This window comes from Natrix helvetica, assembly GCF_964273705.1.
Source record: "Natrix helvetica genome assembly, chromosome: 8".
In the NCBI taxonomy this organism is placed as follows: domain Eukaryota; kingdom Metazoa; phylum Chordata; class Lepidosauria; order Squamata; family Natricidae; genus Natrix; species Natrix helvetica.
In genome coordinates this window covers 1910400-1930181 of record NC_138559.1, presented here as the reverse complement: position 1 = coordinate 1930181, position 19782 = coordinate 1910400, and the positions used below count along the sequence as shown (strand labels likewise).

Here is a 19782-nt window from a genome sequence, read left to right as displayed (position 1 = left end):
TGGCCAGGGGGGCGTTTCACCAGGTTCGCCTGGTGCGCCAATTGCGTCCCCTATTGGACCGGAGCACCCTTCGCACAGTCACTCATGGGCTTGTGACGTCCCGGCTAGACTACTGTAACACTCTTTACATGGGTCTCCCCTTGAGATGCACCCGAAGGCTGCAGCTGGTTCAGAATGCGGCCGCGCGGGCAGTCTCGGGAGTCTCTAGCTACTCCCACGTAACACCTCTCCTGCGCGGGCTACACTGGATACCTGTGGCTTTTCGGGTACGCTTCAAGGTGTTGACCATCATTTTTAAGGCGCTCCATGGCACAGGACCTAGTTATTTGCGGGATCGTATCCTGCCCCATACATCCCTCCGGCCGATTCGCTCACACAGAGAGGGACTCCTCCGGGTGCTGTCCACTAGGCTGTGCCAGCGGGCGACGCCCAGGGGAAGGGCCTTCTCTGTGATGGGCCCGACCCTCTGGAATGACCTTCCCCGCGACATTAGAAAGACTACGGATCTCCGCTCCTTCCATCAGAAACTTAAAACCCACCTATTCCAGCTAGCCGGCCTGGCCTAATTCCACCTATCCCACCTCAGTTCTATTTCTAAATTTTTAAGATTGGTTTCAAGGTTTGTTTTTTAATTTTTATAAATTGTACAGGGGCTGTTTAATTTGATTTTTACCATGTGTATGATTGTTTGTATGTTTTAAATTTATTCCTGTACACCGCCCCGAGTCCCTCTGGGGAGAGGGGGCGGTCTAGAAATTTAATAAATTATTATTTATTATTATTATTATTATTATCTCCCACATATATTTCTGTATATATTTTTGTATATAAACCACTATTAATTGAACCACTCTGTGTGCTGTGTTTTGATCCTGGGTTTATCTCATAATACTAGTCACACTGCCAACACTCTGACATCTTATCTTTTTTAAATGTTACTTACAGAGACACGGATGTCCACACGGTGGCTTCTTTGTTTAAACTTTACCTACGCGAACTCCCTGAGCCGGTAATCCCTTGGGGCCAGTATGAGGACTTTCTCTTGTGCGGTCAGCTTCTAACATCTGATGAAGGCAAGGTATTACAATCACTGATCCTTCTCCAAATGCTGCTCAAGGTCCTCCTGAAGGGGTCCTTCCCACTCGGAGGATATCAGGAGATCACCCAACATGGGGTCCAAGGGAGAGGCCAAAGTCCATCTCCCTACCACCCCACCTTGGCCACAAGCAGAAGGCCAGGAACTTAAATCAAGTAGGCCAGGGGTGTAAAACTTGATTTCATTGAGAGCCCCATCAGGGTTGTGTTTAACCTCAGTGGTGCGTGGGCAGAGTGGGGGTGGGCAGCTCGGCATCACTCCTGTTGGGGGCACCTGTGGTGGCCCGAGAGCTCTGCCAGTGGAAATGGGCTCCCAAGCTCCATTTTCAGCTGGGACGGCCTCCGGCAACCCTCTGTCACTGAAAATGGAGCTCCATTTTCACTGGCAGAGGGTTGCCGGAGGCTGTCCCAGCTGAAAATGGAGCTTGGGAGCCATTTTCGGTGGTAGAAACACTGCAGGCAGGTCCTTTGCTGTTTTCAGGGTGGCCCCGAAGGCCAGATCTAAGTACCTTGTGGGCCAAATATAGCCCCCAGGCCTTGAGTTTGACACCCCTGAAGTAGGCATTCTAGTGCTTAATCCATATCTACTCGGATCAGAGGTGGATTCCTACTGGTTCGGACAAGTAGGTAATAGCTCGGCTGGTCATGCCTCCAAGCTGGTTCTATCAGCATCGTAGGTGCCGCCATCTTGTTTTTTAACCTACTGTGCATCAAGTGTGTGCCCAAAGAGAACCGGAAGTAGAAGAAACTGGAATCCACCCCTGACCGATTGCTGTTTGACTCCTTCCATTTTTGAGTTGGGGAACATGAAGGTAATTTCAAGGTGGAAGGCTGAACCTGCAAAGGGATCAAGAACCATGGAAATTCAGGAGAGGGGACCTAGCTTTCTTCTCCCCCCCCCCCATAACATATACAGGCAGTCCATGCTTTACAGCCACGAATGAACCTAACATTTCCACTGCTAAGCAAGACAGTTGTGAAGTGAGTTTTGTTCTGTTTCATGATCTTTCATGCCAGAGTTGTTAAGTGAATCACTTGCAGTTGTTAAGTTAGTAACTGTTGTGCCCCCCACCCCCAGCAGCCAGTGGAGCTGACAGCAGAGTCGGACAGTGAGGAGGTTGGGGAGGAGCATGGGCCAGTCCTAGAGTCTGGGGAAGGCTCAGACGATGGCTCTGCATCAGAGGCAGAGACAGGGCCGAGGCCGTCTGGCAGTGATTAGCTGCCTTCCGAGCTAGACAGCAGTGAGGCAGAGGAACAGCTGGAGCTTGTTCCCAGTGTGTGCATGCGTAGAGCTGCCAGAAGAAACGAACAGCTCAGAAATCAGGGTAAACTCGGGACTAAGGCCACAGGTGGAAGGTGATGGGCCCTTCCAATAGGAAATAAAAGAGGCGTGAAAGGGGAGTGGGCTTTTGCAGGAAACAATTCATTCATTTGGTTGTTAGATTAGTTTCAGGAGTGCCAAGATCTGTCCGTGAATCTCAGAGACTCTGTGCCCAGTCTTTCCTTGCACAGCACCTCATTTGGGAAAATATTTACATGGTAGCTTTCCAAGTTGGATAAGCTCTGTAGTTGTAAATATTCCTTTGAAAGACTGTTTGCCAGGCCTTGGCTGAATGTGAATGAGAGGAATTCACATTTGTTTAATAAAAGGGGTTTTGTTGGGACCAGGACTCTGCCTCGTGCTTTTGGGGGAAGCCTAGGCCCGGACAGAACATGGTTGTTAAGGGAATCTGGCTTCCTCGTTGACTTTGCTTCTAGAATTTCGCAAAAGATGATTACATGACCATTTAATTAAAACCATCCTTATACCATTCTAGGGTCACCCACAGCTAGTGAAGCAGCTGGCACATTTACCCCCGGACAACTATAACCTTCTGAGTTACATCTGCCGGTAGGTTTTACTTCTTTCAAGACTTTAGAATAGAATAGCAGAGTTGGAAGGGACCTTGGAGGTCTTTTAGTCCAACCCCCTGCTTAGGCAGGAATCTCTACACCACTTCAGACAAATGGATATCCAACATATCCAAAGACGTCTCTGTGGTCATGTGGCCGGCATGACTCAACACCGAAGGAGCACGGAACACTGTTCTCTCCCCACCAAAGGTGGTCCCTATTTTTCTACTTGTATTTTTTACATGCTTTCGAACCGCTAGGTTGACAGAAGCTGGGACAAAGGAGCTCACTCCGTTACGCAGCGCTAGGGATTCGAACTGCCGACCTTTCTGATCAACAAGCTCAGCATCTTAGCCACTGAGTCACCGCCTACCATAGGAATAGAGATTTGTAGCAGAGGATGGTTGCACAGTCACACGGGTCAAAATAAAGTGTACAGTGTACAGTCACTGTGGGCCTCGCTGCTTAACCATTTCAACTGTCATGGGAAACTCTCCTCAGACCATAAAGGACCATAGATTATAACCATAGATGCAAACCAAACCCTGCAATCTACTGGCTGAGTCATCCTGCAGCAGTTGCGATACAAAATACATTCTAACACAAATTCCAATGTTCAGACATGTCCATTTTGTTTGAAATTTTTCTCTGTTGAAGGGTTTATAATGGGATGTCTGTTTAGAGCAGCGATGGCGAATCTTTTCTGCCTTGGGTGCCAAAAGCACGTGTGTGTGTTATCGCATGCGCTTGCGTGCCCACCCCTATAATTTAATGCTCCCTCTATGCTGTGCCTCCTGCCCCCCCCTGCTCTGCGCATGCATGCATGGCTTTTTTGGAGCCTGGGGAGGGTGAAAACGGCCTCCCCCGACCCGCCAGAGGCCCTCTGGAGGCGACTTCCCGACTTCCGGTGAACCTGTTAGGTCCATTTTTCTCCCTCCCCAGGCGCCAGAGCCTTCCTAGAAGCCTGGGGAGGGCGAAAAACAGCCCAACACGCAAACTGAAAGTTTGGGAACGGACTCCGGTTGCCAGTTGGGCTGTTTTTCTCCCTCCGGAGGCTCCAGGAAGCTTCCCTGAACATCCGGAGGGTGAAACATGGCCGAAAATGAAGGCTGCAAATCAGCTGGCCAGCATGCACATACACACTGGAGCTGACAGGGCAATGCCTCGCGTGCCCTTAGAAATGGTTCCGCATGCCACAGGTGGGCCATCATGGACCTAGAGAATGTTTTTCCTCTGTGATCAAGTTTCTATCCCCATCTTATCTGCTCCTCCCTTGCAACTTATGATCACCCAGGTGATGACCTTGGTTTCAATCCCAACAGGTTCCTGCATGAAGTCCAGCAGAGTTCTGACACCAACAAGATGAGCGTGGAGAACCTGGCCACCGTGTTTGGTGTGAACCTCATCCGGCCCCAGATGGAAGATCCAGTGACTATTATGAGAGGTGAAATTGGAACCCGCTCCTTGCACAAGGGTTTTGGACTCAGTTGTGGATCTCTAAGGGGCCAGATGTTTGTAAGATTGCTGTCAATGGCTTCTTGCCCTGTGCCTGGAGACCTCCAGATTGTCTATAATTCATGTGCAGCCCCCTCTCCGTCAATCCTTTGAGGTAGATCTAGGAAACCAAAGTGATGAATACTACTAGTGGGAGCTTGGTACTCAACTGCTTTGAAACTCATTGTGCCATGAAGGTTTTGCCCCTGGTACTCATCGTTTGTTTAGTACTCAACACACACAAACTAAAAATGTCGCTTGCCTTGTCACTGCGTTATTCTTTAAGGGGACAAATTTGTTTGGCACTCATCATTTTGGGTACTCATTGCGCTTCCCAGAATCAATTAACATTGCATACCATAAATAAAGGGAGACTAGTATAGATCCATATACTAGATCTATACTAGTCTCCCTTTATTTATTTATCAGCACAAATACAACATATATGCACACACACACGTATGTATGTATGTATGTATGTATTTGTGTTACAAACCCTGGTATGCCCAAATATGGGAGGGAGCTCACTACTCCCCCTTTCTGTCCTTCGGCTATATATATATGTTGTATTTGTGCTGATAAATAAATAAAGGGAGACTTTTAGAAATATAGACCTTTATTTATTTATCAGCACAAATACAACACAAACATAGCAAAGGCAACATTAAAAATAAAAATATGGTTTTCTGCCTGGATGGTCTCCTGTAATGAGCCAAAGGACAGAAAGGGGGAGTAGTGAGCTCCCTCCCATATACAATACCAGGGATTGTAACACAAATACATACATACATACATACATACATACATACATACATACATACACATACACACATGCACACACATGCACGCATAAAACAAACATAAATATACACAAAATAAAAACCCTTCTCCAAATAGTTAGAGTGCATTGGTTACAAAACCTTTGTGCATTCTTACAATAGTCTTCACTTGCAGTTTACATAAAGACTCATATCATCAATCTAATATATATGTATGCAATTGTTATGGTTATTAAACATTCATTTGACTACAGCTATTGTTACATCCTTTTTATGTAAAATATTCTAAATTTAAAATAAATTTATATTATGGCATTTCATTACATCATCCTGAAATCATCCAATAGTATTACATCTTTATATTCTATTCTATATAGAATTGTTTATCTTTTATAACAAAGCTTTTCAACATCCTCTCCATGGTCCTCACAATTTGTGTAAAATTTCATGTATATATATGCATTATTTACCATTGTTAATCATTTATTTAGCTACAACTATTATTATTTTGTTTTATACTTAAAACTCTAAATTTAACTAAGTTTAGCTTAATTTTTATTATAACATTTCATTTCATCATCCTATATCCTTCCAATAGTAGTGCAGTCCTATATCTCTTGCCATTTGTGGTATTTGTATTCTAATTGTTTTCTTCATAAGTCTTATGTGGACTTCTCTTGGCACCTTGTTGTTCATTGCATATCTTGTAAAGACTCGAAACCCTCCATCTGTTCCTTCCATCCACTTACCTTTAGTTATCACTGATGCTTCTGCCAGAATTTCTCTCATTGTTTCTGCCAGATTTTCTTCCTTTTCTTCTTCCATGTTTTGAAGTTTGAGATAGAGTTCCAGTTCGTTAATCTCTCCTTTCAACATTCCAACATTCCTGTCATTTCCAATCACACTCGATTTGCTGTCAATATCAACAATTTTCTTATCACTTTGTTCATATTTTTCTTCAATTTTTTGAACGCTATCCTCAAATTTCATCATCGTTTTGTAAATATTCTCAACTCTTCCCTCTATTTTTTCTGGGTTTTGTTCTATGTTCTCCATTCTCTTTTTAATGTTTTCTGTACAAATCTTTTTGAATTTCTAACATAATGATTTGCAACATTAATTCTTTTTCTTCTTCATGTTGCGCCATTCTTCCAGGTTATAAACACTGCCACTAAAACATCCAAGCCTTTTTTGTTAAGTTTCAAACAAGTTCACTATAATCTTTCAAGTCAAGGCTTCCTCTTCACTCCAGTCCAACTATTGATAGTACTCCAGAAGAGCACCTGCATAAACAAGTCATACTCTTCCCACTATCCCTTTCAATAAACAAAATCAGGAGCCTTGAAGTATAAGATATGAGTCAGATGTTCAAAGGAAATAAGAAAAAAAAAACAATGTTTCCAAGCCTCCAGCCTCTAGGTGGCAGTGTTACTTCTTTTCCCTCTGCTTTTACCCTTCTCTTTAAAATTAGAACTTAAAAAAAAGTGCTTAAAAGCAAACAATCCAGCTGAGCATTGAAAAAAGAAGAGAAAGAAAATCATAATCCACCAATATGAAAAAAGAAGAAAAATAGAAGAAGAGGGAAAAAAGAAACCAGTCCAATTTAAAAAGTAAGAGGCATTTGTAAAAGATCCATCCATAAAAAAATAAAAATAAAAAAGATAACACACTAAGTTTAATTCAGGCTTAATTCGCCGCTTATTCTCTTCTGTCTTCAATTTTAATTGTACTCCAAGTCTTTTTGGGTGTTCTCTTCTCTAATGGTAAAATTTATCTCACCATTTCGACACACTCTCTCAGCAGAGATATCGACAGCAATCCTGGAGCTCCAAGATTGCATGTCGTGTCGTTGCGACGTCAAGCCCCATCCTTCTTGTAGCAGTTTCAAATCAGAACAATTCTCTTTATGCTTTTTCCTCCTCCTAATATGTTTTACTTAGGTTTCACAATTTTTAACCCTCTTATTTCATTACCCTTTACATATCTATCTAATATATTGGCTATTACCTTTGCTAAACTTTATTTCTCTTGGGTATGTGTGTATATGCCAGTTCTCCTTAACTTATAGCTTTCGTTATATTCTTTCATTAATCTTTATTTCTTTCCTCCAACCACCTATACCATTTTTCCCATGTCCGATAATATTCTATCTTCTCTTTTCCCTGAATTTGTTAACTTGTCCATCTCGGCACAGTCCAAAACCTTTCTTATTAGTCCGTCTTCATTTGGTGTCAATTTATTTTTCCATTTCTGAGCGAAGGCAATCCTCGCCGCTGTGATTATGAGTATGATTAAATACCAAGTCTCTTTTTTATATTTTGACGTCATTATTCCTAATAGAAACACCTCTGGTTTCCAATCAATTTTGAATCCTGTTATCGATTCTAGAAAAGCCATCATCTTAGTGGAGATCAATTATTCTTTTGTCCAATAATGCAATCGTCTCTCTTACTGGAAGAGGGAATCCAGCTAGGAAATTGGAACCTTCTTTTGTAACCGAAATCACCTTTTAATGTCCTGATCACTTTCGGTTGGACAAACCGATTATGCCTAAAAATTTAAATTTTCAGTGATTACTACACTTGTGACTGTCCTAAATGTGACAAGCGTCCAAATTTTGATCCCATGACCCTGGGGATTCTATGCAATGGTCCTAAGTGTGAAAAATGTCCATAAGTCATTTTTCTCAGTGCCATTGTTGCTAACAGTCATTAAGCGGTTGTAAGTTGAGGACAACCTGTAACATAGAACTTTTGCACAATCCACCTTTGGGAGATCTCCTTCCATGACCAATTTCTCCAGACCGGCCCGAAAAATTGCTCCCAGTAGCCTGGTAATGGGAACCGAAGGCTGTGAGCCACTTCCATTTGCACTCTGTTGGGTGTTAAAAGCATTGCCCCTTGTGCTTTCTTGGTTTCTCCCACAGGGACTCCTCAGATTCAGAAGGTGATGACCATAATGATCGGTGACCACGAGAAGCTCTTCCCAGGGGTCAAAGACATAAGGCCTTCTCCCCCTCCTTCCGAAAGCAGTTCCACGAAGGCTCCAGTGCTTCGGAGCTCTGTCGGTTGGGATGCTGTCCAGCGGCCATCCATGGCCTGGAGGGACAACAGGAGCCTGTTGCAAATTGTGAGTGCCTGCTGGGCTTTTTAATCCCATGGTTCACCTGGAGGGACCCATGAGTGCAGCTGCCCATGTAAGCAAAAACCTGGTTTTTGTGCCAGTATTGAAATCGCCTACAAAGTTTTAAAAAACGCTGATTTCTCAGATTTCAGCTCCTTCGTTTGGCCTACAGGGGGCGCTGAAGGAAGCTAGCTAAAACAAGAACAGCGAAATTAAATTACTATTTTAATAACTGCTTCAAGCATGAAAACTTAAAGACAGCATTGCAACTACAAGCCCTGAAATCCTGCCTGCAAATAAAACCTCACAGAAGACCATCCAGGCAGAAAATGATTTTTTTTTTAATGTTGCCTTTTTATATTTGTGTTGTATTTGTGCTGATAAATAAATAAAGGACAGAAAGAGGGAGTAGTGAGCTCCCTCCCATATTTGGGCATACCAGGGGTTGTAACACAAATACATACCTATTTCCCTGGCTCAGCTGATAAGGAGGAGAGCCTGTGGCTTAGTGGCTACGACATCTGCCTAATATGTAATATAGCCCAGGTTCGAATCCCAGTAAGGGTATGGCTAGCTGATGAGAGCTAAATAGCTTGAAATGGATCTATACTAGTCTCCCTTTATTTATTTATCAGCACAAATACAGCACAACATGTATGTATGTATGTATGTATGTATGTATGTATGTATGTATGTATGTATAAATACACACACACACACACACACACACACACAGACATACGTGTCCTCTTGATGTTCACTTTGGGTCCTTCCAAGGCAGTTTAAAGTCACCTTTAGCTGTTGGCCAATTTAAGACAGAGTTTGCTTCTCTTCTGACACAGTTTTGGCCACAACTGAACAGGCTTCATTGGCAGTGGGTTTTGAGTGGGAATTCCCAGGTCCCAGTGGTCAAGCTTGAAATTACACTGGTGACTGGACCATGGCTTGCATGATCATCTTGGGCTTCGAGAGAGACCAGATTTCTGGCCTCCACACAGAGATCTGTCTCCTAATGCCTGGCAGGAGAGCAGTCTGCAGAGTAATCAGACGTGGGAGGGTCTAGGGCAGTTTGGATTGTGTGTCAAAAGAGGGGGAAGCGCAGGGGGGTTATGCGCGGGTGTGCCCACACCCATAATGCTATGCACGTGACCCCAGCGTGCATGCATGTGCGACCACTCACACCCACACCCACGCATGCATGCGCGACCAGCACTTCTCCCCCGGCTTTTGCCATGCTTTTTTCGCCCTCCCCAGGCTCCAAAGGCATTCTAGGAGCCTGGGGAGAGCAAAAACAGCCCCCCCGCCCCCCCTTCCCTGGCCCTATGGGCAAACTGGAAGTCTGTTCCCGCCTTAAAAGAAGGCCAAAGTCAGCTGGCCAGCGCACAAATGCGCGTTGGAGTTGACAGGGCAACGCCTCGCATGCCCTAACAAATGGCTCCGTGTGCCACAGGTTCGCCATCATGGGTCCAGGGTCATCCAGGTCCTGGTTGTCCCAAAGGTGCTTTTTCCAAAAGGCCCCTGGACTTTCTAGATTTTTTTCCCCTTTGAAAACATTTCATTTCTCATCCAAGAAGCTTCTTCAGTTCTAACTGACTGGTGAGGGATGGAAGGATTTAAAGGGAGAGCGTTGGGCTTCCACCTAATACACCCATAGCAAACAGTACTGCGAGGAAAGGGAATTCCTCAAAGAATCGTTTTTATTGGATGTATCCTATTGGCACAGACGGGTGAAAACTGACTCTGAATGTCCCTGTGGTTTTCACCTCATTAAAAGTGAACGTTTTCCTCCTCCCCCAAACAATCAGTCAGGTGGAACAGACAGATGGGGGAGTGGTGAGGTCAGGCCCCTATGTGTTAATTGGGGCGTGCTTGGTTGTGTCCAATGGGCCAAATTTTGTGTCCATTTTGTTTTCAGAAAGATGATCTCGAAGCTTCCAACTCCAAATTAAGTGACGGCTCGGCTCCGTCGGCAGAAGAGAAAGGAGAACCTCAGTCTGCGGAGACCCAGGCCATGCGAAAGAGGACTCAGACTCTTCCAAATCGGAGATGCATTGAGAGTTTCTCTTCCAACAGGAGGAACCAAAACATGGACAGGGCAGACATTTTCAGTAGCAACTTTTGGTCTTCATCCATGGTCCAGCCCAGCCCTAATTCTCCCTCAGGAGGTCACAAAAGAACTTTGTCTCAGGGAATTTCTAAACTCTTCAGCTTCACACAACCCTCAGACTCTGGCAGTCTCCCCAGTGTGGAGCCGGGTGACACAAGCGAGGCCAACCACAGTTCTTCAGGCCAACGGGGAGATGATTTCGGAATGTGTTTACAGACGAATGACTCACCCAGGTCTAAAGAAAATGGCGCCACAATTCTGGAGCTCCCGTTGGAGGAGGAGGAGGACGTATATCCAGAAGACCCTGAACTTCTCAGGAAGATGATTGCAGAGCTGAAGGAGGAGATGGCAGCACAGAAAAATAGCTACGAGGAGCAAATGAGAAGGTAATGCGAACACCTTGGTCGATTCCATCTCTCTCTCTCTCCAGCCAACTACCATATTTTTCAGAGTATAAGACGCACCAGAGTATAAGATGCACCAAGATTTTGAAGAGGCAAATTTTAAAAAGAAAGTTTTTGTATTCTGCAAACCTCCCCAAAACAGCCCGTTTTTGTTTTTGTTTTTAAAAAGAGCATAAATAGCCCTTAGGAGGCTTGTAGAGTGTTCCTGGGTGGGGGGGGAACATGAGCAAAAAAGGCCCTTTTTCACGAAAATGGGCCCGTTTTTTGTAAAAAAAAAAGGGGGGGCATTAGGAAGCTTATAGAGTGCTCCTGGGGGCTGGGGAGGCAAAATTGAGCAAAAAAGGGCCCATTTTATGCTCATTTCTGCCCTCCCCAGCCCCCAGGAGCTCTCTGAAAGCCTCCTACAAGCTATGCATGGCCATTTTTACAAAATGCTGTATTCAGTGTATAAGATGCACCCAGATTTTCAGCCCCTTTTTTGAGCGGAGAAGGTGCGTCTTATACTCCGAAAAGTACGGTAACTCTACAGGCAGTCCTCAACTAATGATCCTTCATTTAATGACCATTAAAGCTACGACAGTGCTGAAAAGTGGGCAGGCATTTGGGGGCAGGGTCTTAATTTGAATTCCAGTAGTCTGGATTTCAGGGTCTTTCTAAATTTATCGCCTCATTCCAGCCAACTGGTCGTTCATGCATTTCTTTAGAGCAGGATTCTCCAACCTTGGCCACTTTAAGACTTGTGGATTTCAACTCCCAGAATTCCTCAACCTTTAGGTCCAACTGACCACAGGTTGGTGGCCCCAGATTTTCTGCCTCCTTCCTCCCCATCATACTGTAGTACGGGACTCGCTCTTTGGAGTCGTGGCTTGATATGACTTGCTCTTCCTTTGCAGCCTCGAGAAGGAGAACTTTGACGTCTGGACCAAAGTGGTGAGGCTTAATAAAGAGATTGAAGAAGAAAAATCTAAATCTGCAAAGATGGAATCTGAGCTCCAGAACCTTAAATGTTCCAGGAAGGTCAACGAGGAGAACCAACACAATGAAGACTTGTTGAAGTCCACAGGCCAGGTGCCCACAAGAACTGAGGAGAGGACAGAGTGGGCAGACCAGCTGTGATTCCTCTTTGTCAAAGGACTGTTGTACTTAACATTTGTATAGATTCAATACAGAACCCCTGGTGGGTTCACCAAGACTGGATTCCATTCCCTCCAGAACAGGGATCTCCAACCTTGTCAACTTTAAGACTGGTGGACTTCAACTCCCAGAATTCCTCAGCCAGCAGCTGGCTGAGGAATTCTGGGAGTTAAACTCCACCAGTCTTAAAGTTGACAAGGTTGGCAACTTTGCTGGCTGAGGAATTCTGGGCGTTTAAGTCCACAAGTCTTAAAGTTGTCAGAGTTGGAGACCCCTGCTCCAGAGGATTGATTCTGGTGTCTCTCTGTATATTACTTTTCCAACTAAGACATTTTATTCCTGTTTGCAAATGATTAAAAACAAAATACAAATGTGTCTTAAATAAGTAAACTTGCCATCTCCCTGTATGTTTCTCTGTCCTGTTCTTTGTATTCCATACGATCAGGGGTGGGATTCAAAAGGTTTAGCAACCAATTCTCTGTGTCAACTTATAAAGTGTTTCCATGCCTATTATCAAGTTGACATTGAAGGGAGGGAGAATTCCATGCATACCTTCAACCAGGGTCGGATCTCAGATTTCTACAACAGGCGAGAGATGCGAAAGTTTACAGCCTGCTGCAGCACCTCGTTAGTGGATGTGATTTATGACACAGACTGAGGGGAGGGGTAAAGTTCAGACACTATTAACCAGAAATCAGATTTGGCTTTGCAGCAGAACATTCCAAAATGTTGTTCCTAATAAATGTCTGGATTTCTTTTGAACTTTGTCTTGAGGCTCGTAAATTAATTAGGGCATCTTTTGGAAACTTCACACTCTGCCTGGTTGCTGGGTGGGTCTGGCCATGGTGGGCGTATCCTACTCAGCCTCCTGCACCACAGCAGGGGTGGGGGTATTTTCACCCTCCCCAGGCTCCGGAGACTTTTCTTGAGCCTCCGAGAAGGTGAAAATGGCTTCCCCCGGGCTCTGGAGGCTTTCCGGATGCTGGAAATGGGCCAGTTTCTGGACTTCTTGGAGGGCTATATTTCACCCTCCCAGAGCCTCCACGCAGCCTCTGCACTTACCTGGCATCCAAAATGGGCTGCATGGAGACTCCAAGGAGGGGAGAGGAGGGGTGGGCGGGGCCAGCCAGTCCTTGCAACAACCGGTTCGGCTTTCTCTCTGTTCCACCAATATTTCTGCAAAGGAGAAATGCCATTACACCTTGCAAGTCCATGAGGTGAGAGGCATTTTGCCTGGTTTCCAACTTGGAAATTTTATTCAGAGCTGGAATTAAAAGAAGAAAAAAAAGCGTCCAGTTTTCGAATTAGACAAATATACAGGACTTGGAAAAATAGTTAATGCCTTGAAGTTAGCTTTGGGATTTTTCCTTTTAAAAATCATGTGCGTAAACACTAAACGTTGCTGGGAATATTTTGGATGCCACATTAAAGCATTAAAGGTCCTTTTTCAGTAGAAGCAGTGGTGAAATCTAAAAAAAATTACTACCGGTTCTGTGGGCATGGCTTGGTGGGGCGTGGCTTGGTGAGGGGTCATGTGACTGGGTGGGCATGGCTATGTAGTCATGCAACTGGGTGATCAAAAGACAGAAACTCACTTTAACAATGTCATGCTGGAGCAGGGTTGGACTAGATGATCTCCAGGTCCCTTCCTGCCCTGGATTACCCTCTGAAGCTGCGTCTAGTGCCAGATTTGCAGTCCTTCCTTCCTCTCCTTTTTCCCTCCCTCCTCTTTCTTTCTTTCTTTCTTTCTTTCTTTCTTTCTTTCTTTCTTCCTTCCTTCCTTCCTTCCTTCCTTCCTTCCTTCCTTCCTTTCTTTCTTTCTTTCTCTTTCCCCCCATTTATGGCCTAGCAGGCTTCAGGGAAGCCTGCTGGGAGAAAAAAACAGATCCCTCCCCACCCCCGCATTTCCGGAGAACCTGTAGTAAAAAAAATGCTTAAAAAGTAAAAGAAAATCCCAAAGATCAGCTGTGCAATGTGCAATCGTTGGAATATATTTTTTAAAACTTTTTTTACTATTTTTTTACTACTGGTTCTGTGAACCAGTAGCATTTTTTACTACCAGTTTGGGTGAACGGGCCCAAACCGGTAGAATGTCACCCCTGAGTAGAAGCCTAACACAGTGACTAAGCTATGTCCAGTTTTAACTATTAAAGTGATGGAGAAATATTAGTTTATCAAAAGATCCAAGTGTGACTGGGATGCTAAAATCCTCCCTTCCCAGCCTCTCTGGAATGTTATCTAGATTTTCCTTTATAAAATCGAGACGAGATGGTGGATAAATTTGAGCTTGCGTGATCTGATCTGCTTCTGGGTCGCATTCTGACTGCTCAATTGCGGTTTCTGTATTGGCTTGAAGCGAATTTGGGATTTAAACCCCTTTCTCTCTGTCCATGTCATCTGGGCACAGAAGGAAATATTTCTTGGAGCAAGCCCTGGCATCTTCCATCAATCTGTCCTCTTGAAAAGGCACTTTTTAAAGGCATGGCAAATGGCATTCCACATCACATCCTTGTCCCTTCGCATAATTTGGCAGAACAGTGGCTGAATATAAACTTTGTTGGGGGAAACTGTTAGGAATGTAAGCTTAACAGTTGGGTCAGCAATATATAAACCATGATGGTAGTACTGTAACTTTAAGTACTGCTGTAATGTGATTGGTTGCTATTACCTCAAGCAGCCATTGGATGGAGCCAGAATGACTGTTCGCTCTCTGTTTGTTAGATGCTGATCGGTGAATACTGCTTGTTAGATGTATCGTGAGGTACTGTGAGTTTTGCTACTGTTAGCGACTGTTAGATTGGGTATTGAGAAGGCTGAGACAGGCTTGTGGCAGCAACAGCTCTTTATTAACAGTAGAACAGTCTGTACAATCCAGCAACTGCTTAGTCTGACAGCAGCCCTTTTATAGGGAGTGTCAGGCCTGTAATTATGTTTCTTTTAGGATCTTTGGCCTGCCACACTTTCTTATAATTTCCTATGTGTTTTGGTAGTGTAGTAGTTGGGAGGGGGGAATAGAAAGGAGTAGGATTTGTGGAATGTATTGTTGTCATTCTTTTATAGAAGCTCAAGGTCATCTTTTGTCTCCGCACCTCGACATCTGACCGGAAGCAGAGGGGTGTAGATGCCAGCGTGGAAGATGATGATTGGAACATGTGATGGATTTGTGGGTGTGGGGATAGATCATGAACTTTCAACTGGGTGGAATTCCAGGAAGAACATTAGAGTTGGAATTCCATGGACGTGCTAACTTGCCTGTATGAATAAATTGGAACGTTAAGGATGATTCTGCCTGGTCTCTGATTGATTTCATACATGGTATTTAGAACGCTGACATTATTCCAACTCTGCCTTTAAAATAAAGCACCAGCACCCTCCCCCTCGGAAGGGGGGAGGGGCTGGTGATGGGCGGTGCTGAATTCCAAACGCTGACCCGGACAGCGTAAAATATCAGCAAAGAAATAATGAGAAAGCTTTTGGTGATAAGAAGCTGAGAACCGACACTTCAAAGGCAAAGGAATCTGCTTCCAGATTTATTGCATCTGGCAAGAGGATGGAGGGGGCTGGAAAAGACTTTTCTACACCCCGTTAGAAGATGAAAGGAATGGAGATTCAATCCATCCCCATACAATCATCTCTGATGGGCTTCCCGGACCATTTCGGACAACTAAACGTGAGTGTTAGCGTTCTAAATACCATGTATGAAATAAATCATTGTCCAAGGCAGAATCTTCCTTAACGTTCCAATTTATTCATACAGGCAAGTTAGCACGTCCATGGAATTCCAACTCTGATCTTTTTCCTGGAATTCCACCCAGTTGAAAGTTCATGATCTATCCCCACACCCACAAATCCATCACATGTTCCAATCATCATCTTCCACGCTGGCATCTACACCCCTCTGCTTCCGGTCAGGTGTCGAGGTGCGGAGACAAAAGATGACCTTGAGCTTCTATAAAAGAATGACAACATACATTCCACAATCCTACTCCTTTCTATTCCCCCCTCCCAACTACTACACTACTAAAACACATAGGAAATTGTAAGAAAGTGTGGCAGGCCAAAGATCCTAAAAGAAACATAACAGGCAGCCTCTCCTCAGAAGAAAAACGTTTCCTGAAAAGAGAATAACATAAAAGTTATCATAATAAAATTAACCACCTCTTCTCCACCCAGGGGAACCCTTTGACTTACTGGGAAACTTCTCACTGAACTGCTTTTCCCCGGGCCGAGGGAATGAACTCACTGAACGGAACTACAGCCAGCTGGTCTGGGAAGTGCTGGCCGCAGTGGCGGGGGTTAAGTGGTTCCACGAATACCTGTATTCGCAGGGACTTCGACCTGGTGACAGACCACAAGCCGCTACTGGGACTACTGGCTGGAGACCGCCCGACCCTGGTGTCACTCTCCCCCCGCATGACCCGTTGGACAATCTTCCTGTTAGCATACTCATACCAGCTCATCCACCGTCCGGGCACCACATTGGGACACGCAGATGCACTGAGTCGATGCCCCCTACCGGAGCTGATCGCCGACCTGACACCCGAGGCCGTGGTACTCCTGATCGACTGCCTAGACTCGGGACCCATCTCCTCCAGAGACGTCGCACACCATTCTGAAAAAGACCCCATCATCAAGCAGATTTTGAACTGGGTGTGGAGGGGGTGGCCCAAGGGACTGGTGGAAATAGATCTCAACCCTTTCGTCACGAAACGCGACCAATTGTCTGCCATCCGGGGTTGTCTATTGTGGGGGGACTGGATGGTCATCCCGAAACAGCTGCGAGTAGCTGTGCTGCAGGCTCTCCACAAGGGTCACCCTGGGATAGTAAGAATGAAGGCGTTGGCACGGAGCTATGTGTGGTGGCCCAATATGGACAGAGACATTCACGGGTGGGTGGCCACATGCACACCATGCCAAGAGTCCAGGCCGGCTCCCCCAGAGACACCCACAAAAGAATGGGAGCGACCCCAAGCACCGTGGTCCAGAGTCCACATAGACTTCACAGGGCCAGTGCACGGGCAAGCCTTCTTCATAGTTGTGGACGCATTCTCGAAGTGGTTGGAGGTAGTCCTGATGACATCCACCACCACAGACACTGTCATCAGGGCACTACGAAGGCTGTTCGCGACCCACGGGTTCCCGACGTGCTCGTGTCTCATAATGGCCCACAGTTCATGGCCAAATCATTCTAAGAGTTCCTAGCGGCACAGGGAATCTGGCACACCCTCGTTGCCCCATTCCACCCGGCGTCCAATGTCCAGGCGGAACGAATGGTAAGGTCTACCAAGGAGGCCTTAAGCCAGACCTCTCACTCAGTGAATGCCTGTACTTGACCAAATAAAGAGCTGTTGTTATCTTAGCCTTTTGTACCTTTCATTACCCAATCTAACATTTTGAGTATCATGGATCATTATTCAAGATACGGTTTCTGCTATTTACTGAAAAACAAAACAGAAACATTTCAACATTTCTTTAATTGGCTAAGATTTGCTGAAAGAAAAATGAAATCTAAGGTGATTACTGTTGTAACCGATAACGGAACTGAGTTTACAAACTGTAAATTTCAAACAATGTTGAGATCAGCTGGTATTGAGCATAAACGTTCTGCTCCTTATAGGCCACAACATAACTCGTTTATAGAACGAAGGGGGCAAACATTACAAGCCATGGCTCGAACTATGTTAGTTGATTCAGGATTGCCTGAAACACTGTGGGGTGAAGCTATGATGTGTAGTAACCATGTTTTAAATAATGTGGTAAATACAACAACTGGTGAATTGCCATTCACTCGTTGGCATGGCAGAAAACCTGATTTAAGCTATCTTCACACATTTGGAGCTCCGGCATGGGTGCATATTCCCTCATAAGTAAGACTGAAGGGACAACATAGAGCTCGGCAGTTATTTTTCGTAGGTTACGCGGCCAACCATAGATCGTTTAGGTTTTGGGAAAAAGGCACGACTAAAGTATACTGTAGCGCTAGTGCTCGAGTTATTGAATCCGTTGGGTGGGATAAATTAGAATATAACAATGCTGTAGTTATTGACACCCATGTATTCCCTAGTGATGAAATGGGAAAACCAGCTATAACAATTAAAGAGGAAGTGCAGAGTCAGGAGGAGTTAGAAGAACGGGAGCAGACGCAACAGGAAAGTCCACTGGTGAGCCCTGAGTTGCCTAGACGTTCAACCCATGTAACACTACCACCTGACAGATATCGTGTCAAGCGTGTCAGTAGATAAAGTTCCTGCTACGTATCATGAACTATCCACGTATCCTAAGGAGGAGCAGATAGTTTGGAAAACAGCAATGAATAGGGAACTGAAATCCTTACAAGAGTTGGAGGTATATGACAATGTAAAGTTACCCCCAGGTAAACACGCAATAGGATGTAAATGGATTTACAAGGTTAAGACAAGTGTAGATGGGACTGTTACCCATAAAGCCAGATTAGTAGCACAAGGTTTTGATCAGTCAGCCAATGACTATGATGAGGTATTTGCACCTAGTTTAAGGGCTACAACATTACGTGCATCATTAGTTTGGGCAGCTAGGCATGGACATGCAGTGAATATGTCGAGACGGCATATCTCCATGCACCGTTGCAACATACTATATATTTAAAGAAACCTTTAGGGTTAAACACTGATAGAAACACTGATTGCTGGAAGTTAAAAAAGAGTCTTTATGGGTTAAAGCAATCAGGCTATGAATGGAATCAATGCATAGTGAAGGAATTAGCAAAGATAGGTTTCAAAGCTGGAAGGCTGATCCTTGTTTATTTAAGAAAGAAAGCAATGGTATGATTTCATTGTTACTTATTGTTCACTGATGACATAGCATTAATTACTAAAACTGAGCAAAAGGCTATTGAAATTATTACACTATTAAAACGCGGTTTAAAATAAAACACCTTGGTGAAATTAAGCAATATCTTGGTTTAAAAATAGATAAAACTAGGGGAGGATATAAAATATCACAAACTGAGAAGTTTAACCAGTTACTCAGGACTTTTAAAATGGAACTGTGTAAACCGACTAAAACTCCGATGGGTCAAGAATTTTAGCCATGATGATATAAAAAGCCCTGTATTTGATAAAGGTATTTATCAATCCCTAATTGGTAGCTTATCTTATCTTAGCAATTGGTCGAGGCCAGATATAGCATATAGTGTTAATCAATTAGCCAGGTTTAATGCTGAACCTGGCAAGCTGTTAAACGTGTATTGAAATATCTTAAACAGACAATACACTATGCCTTATATTTAGAGACTAAGGATGAACTGAGATTAACTGCATATGCTGATGCAAGTTTTGCTACAGACTTGTCAACACGTAAATCCACATCAGGTATCGCAATATTCTTAAGTAAAGCGTTAATTGGATGGCGGTCTATTAGTCAAAAACATTTAAGTTTATCAACATGGAGGCTGAATTCTCATGTTTGTCTTTGTTATGTACGGATTTGGTTTGTTACAAGCAACTCCTACTGGATATGGGGATTGATGTACGGGAGCCTATTGTTGTATATGAAGACAACCAAGCAGCGATTCAGATGGCATCCAATCTTCCTGTAAAGACAAGGACAAAGCATACTGACCTAAGATATCTGAATGTACAGCAAAGTGTTATTGGTAACATGATCAGACTAGAGTATTGTATTTCTGAAGATAACATTGCTGATCATTTTACCAAAGCTCAAGGTACTGTAAAACACAAATATTGTTGTGATGAATGTGGACTCAGACTGTAAG

At 44.3% G+C, this 19782-nt stretch overlaps 2 protein-coding genes across 2 annotated transcripts in view; both read left to right on the top strand.

Moving 5' to 3' along the window:
* Window positions 1-12722, top strand: part of ARHGAP25 (Rho GTPase activating protein 25) — a 48410-nt gene extending 35688 nt beyond the window's left edge. Inside the window, exons 6-11 of the mRNA XM_081960980.1 lie at window positions 946-1078; window positions 2913-2986; window positions 4311-4432; window positions 8188-8390; window positions 10300-10877; window positions 11789-12722. Of these exons, the coding sequence (XP_081817106.1) occupies window positions 946-1078; window positions 2913-2986; window positions 4311-4432; window positions 8188-8390; window positions 10300-10877; window positions 11789-12011 (1333 nt within the window). The 3' untranslated portion in view covers window positions 12012-12722. The remainder of the gene's footprint in view (window positions 1-945; window positions 1079-2912; window positions 2987-4310; window positions 4433-8187; window positions 8391-10299; window positions 10878-11788) is intronic.
* Window positions 1-19782, top strand: part of LOC309396157 (surfactant protein C-like) — a 353221-nt gene that overhangs the window by 280509 nt on the left and 52930 nt on the right. The gene's annotated exons all lie outside the window — the stretch shown is intronic.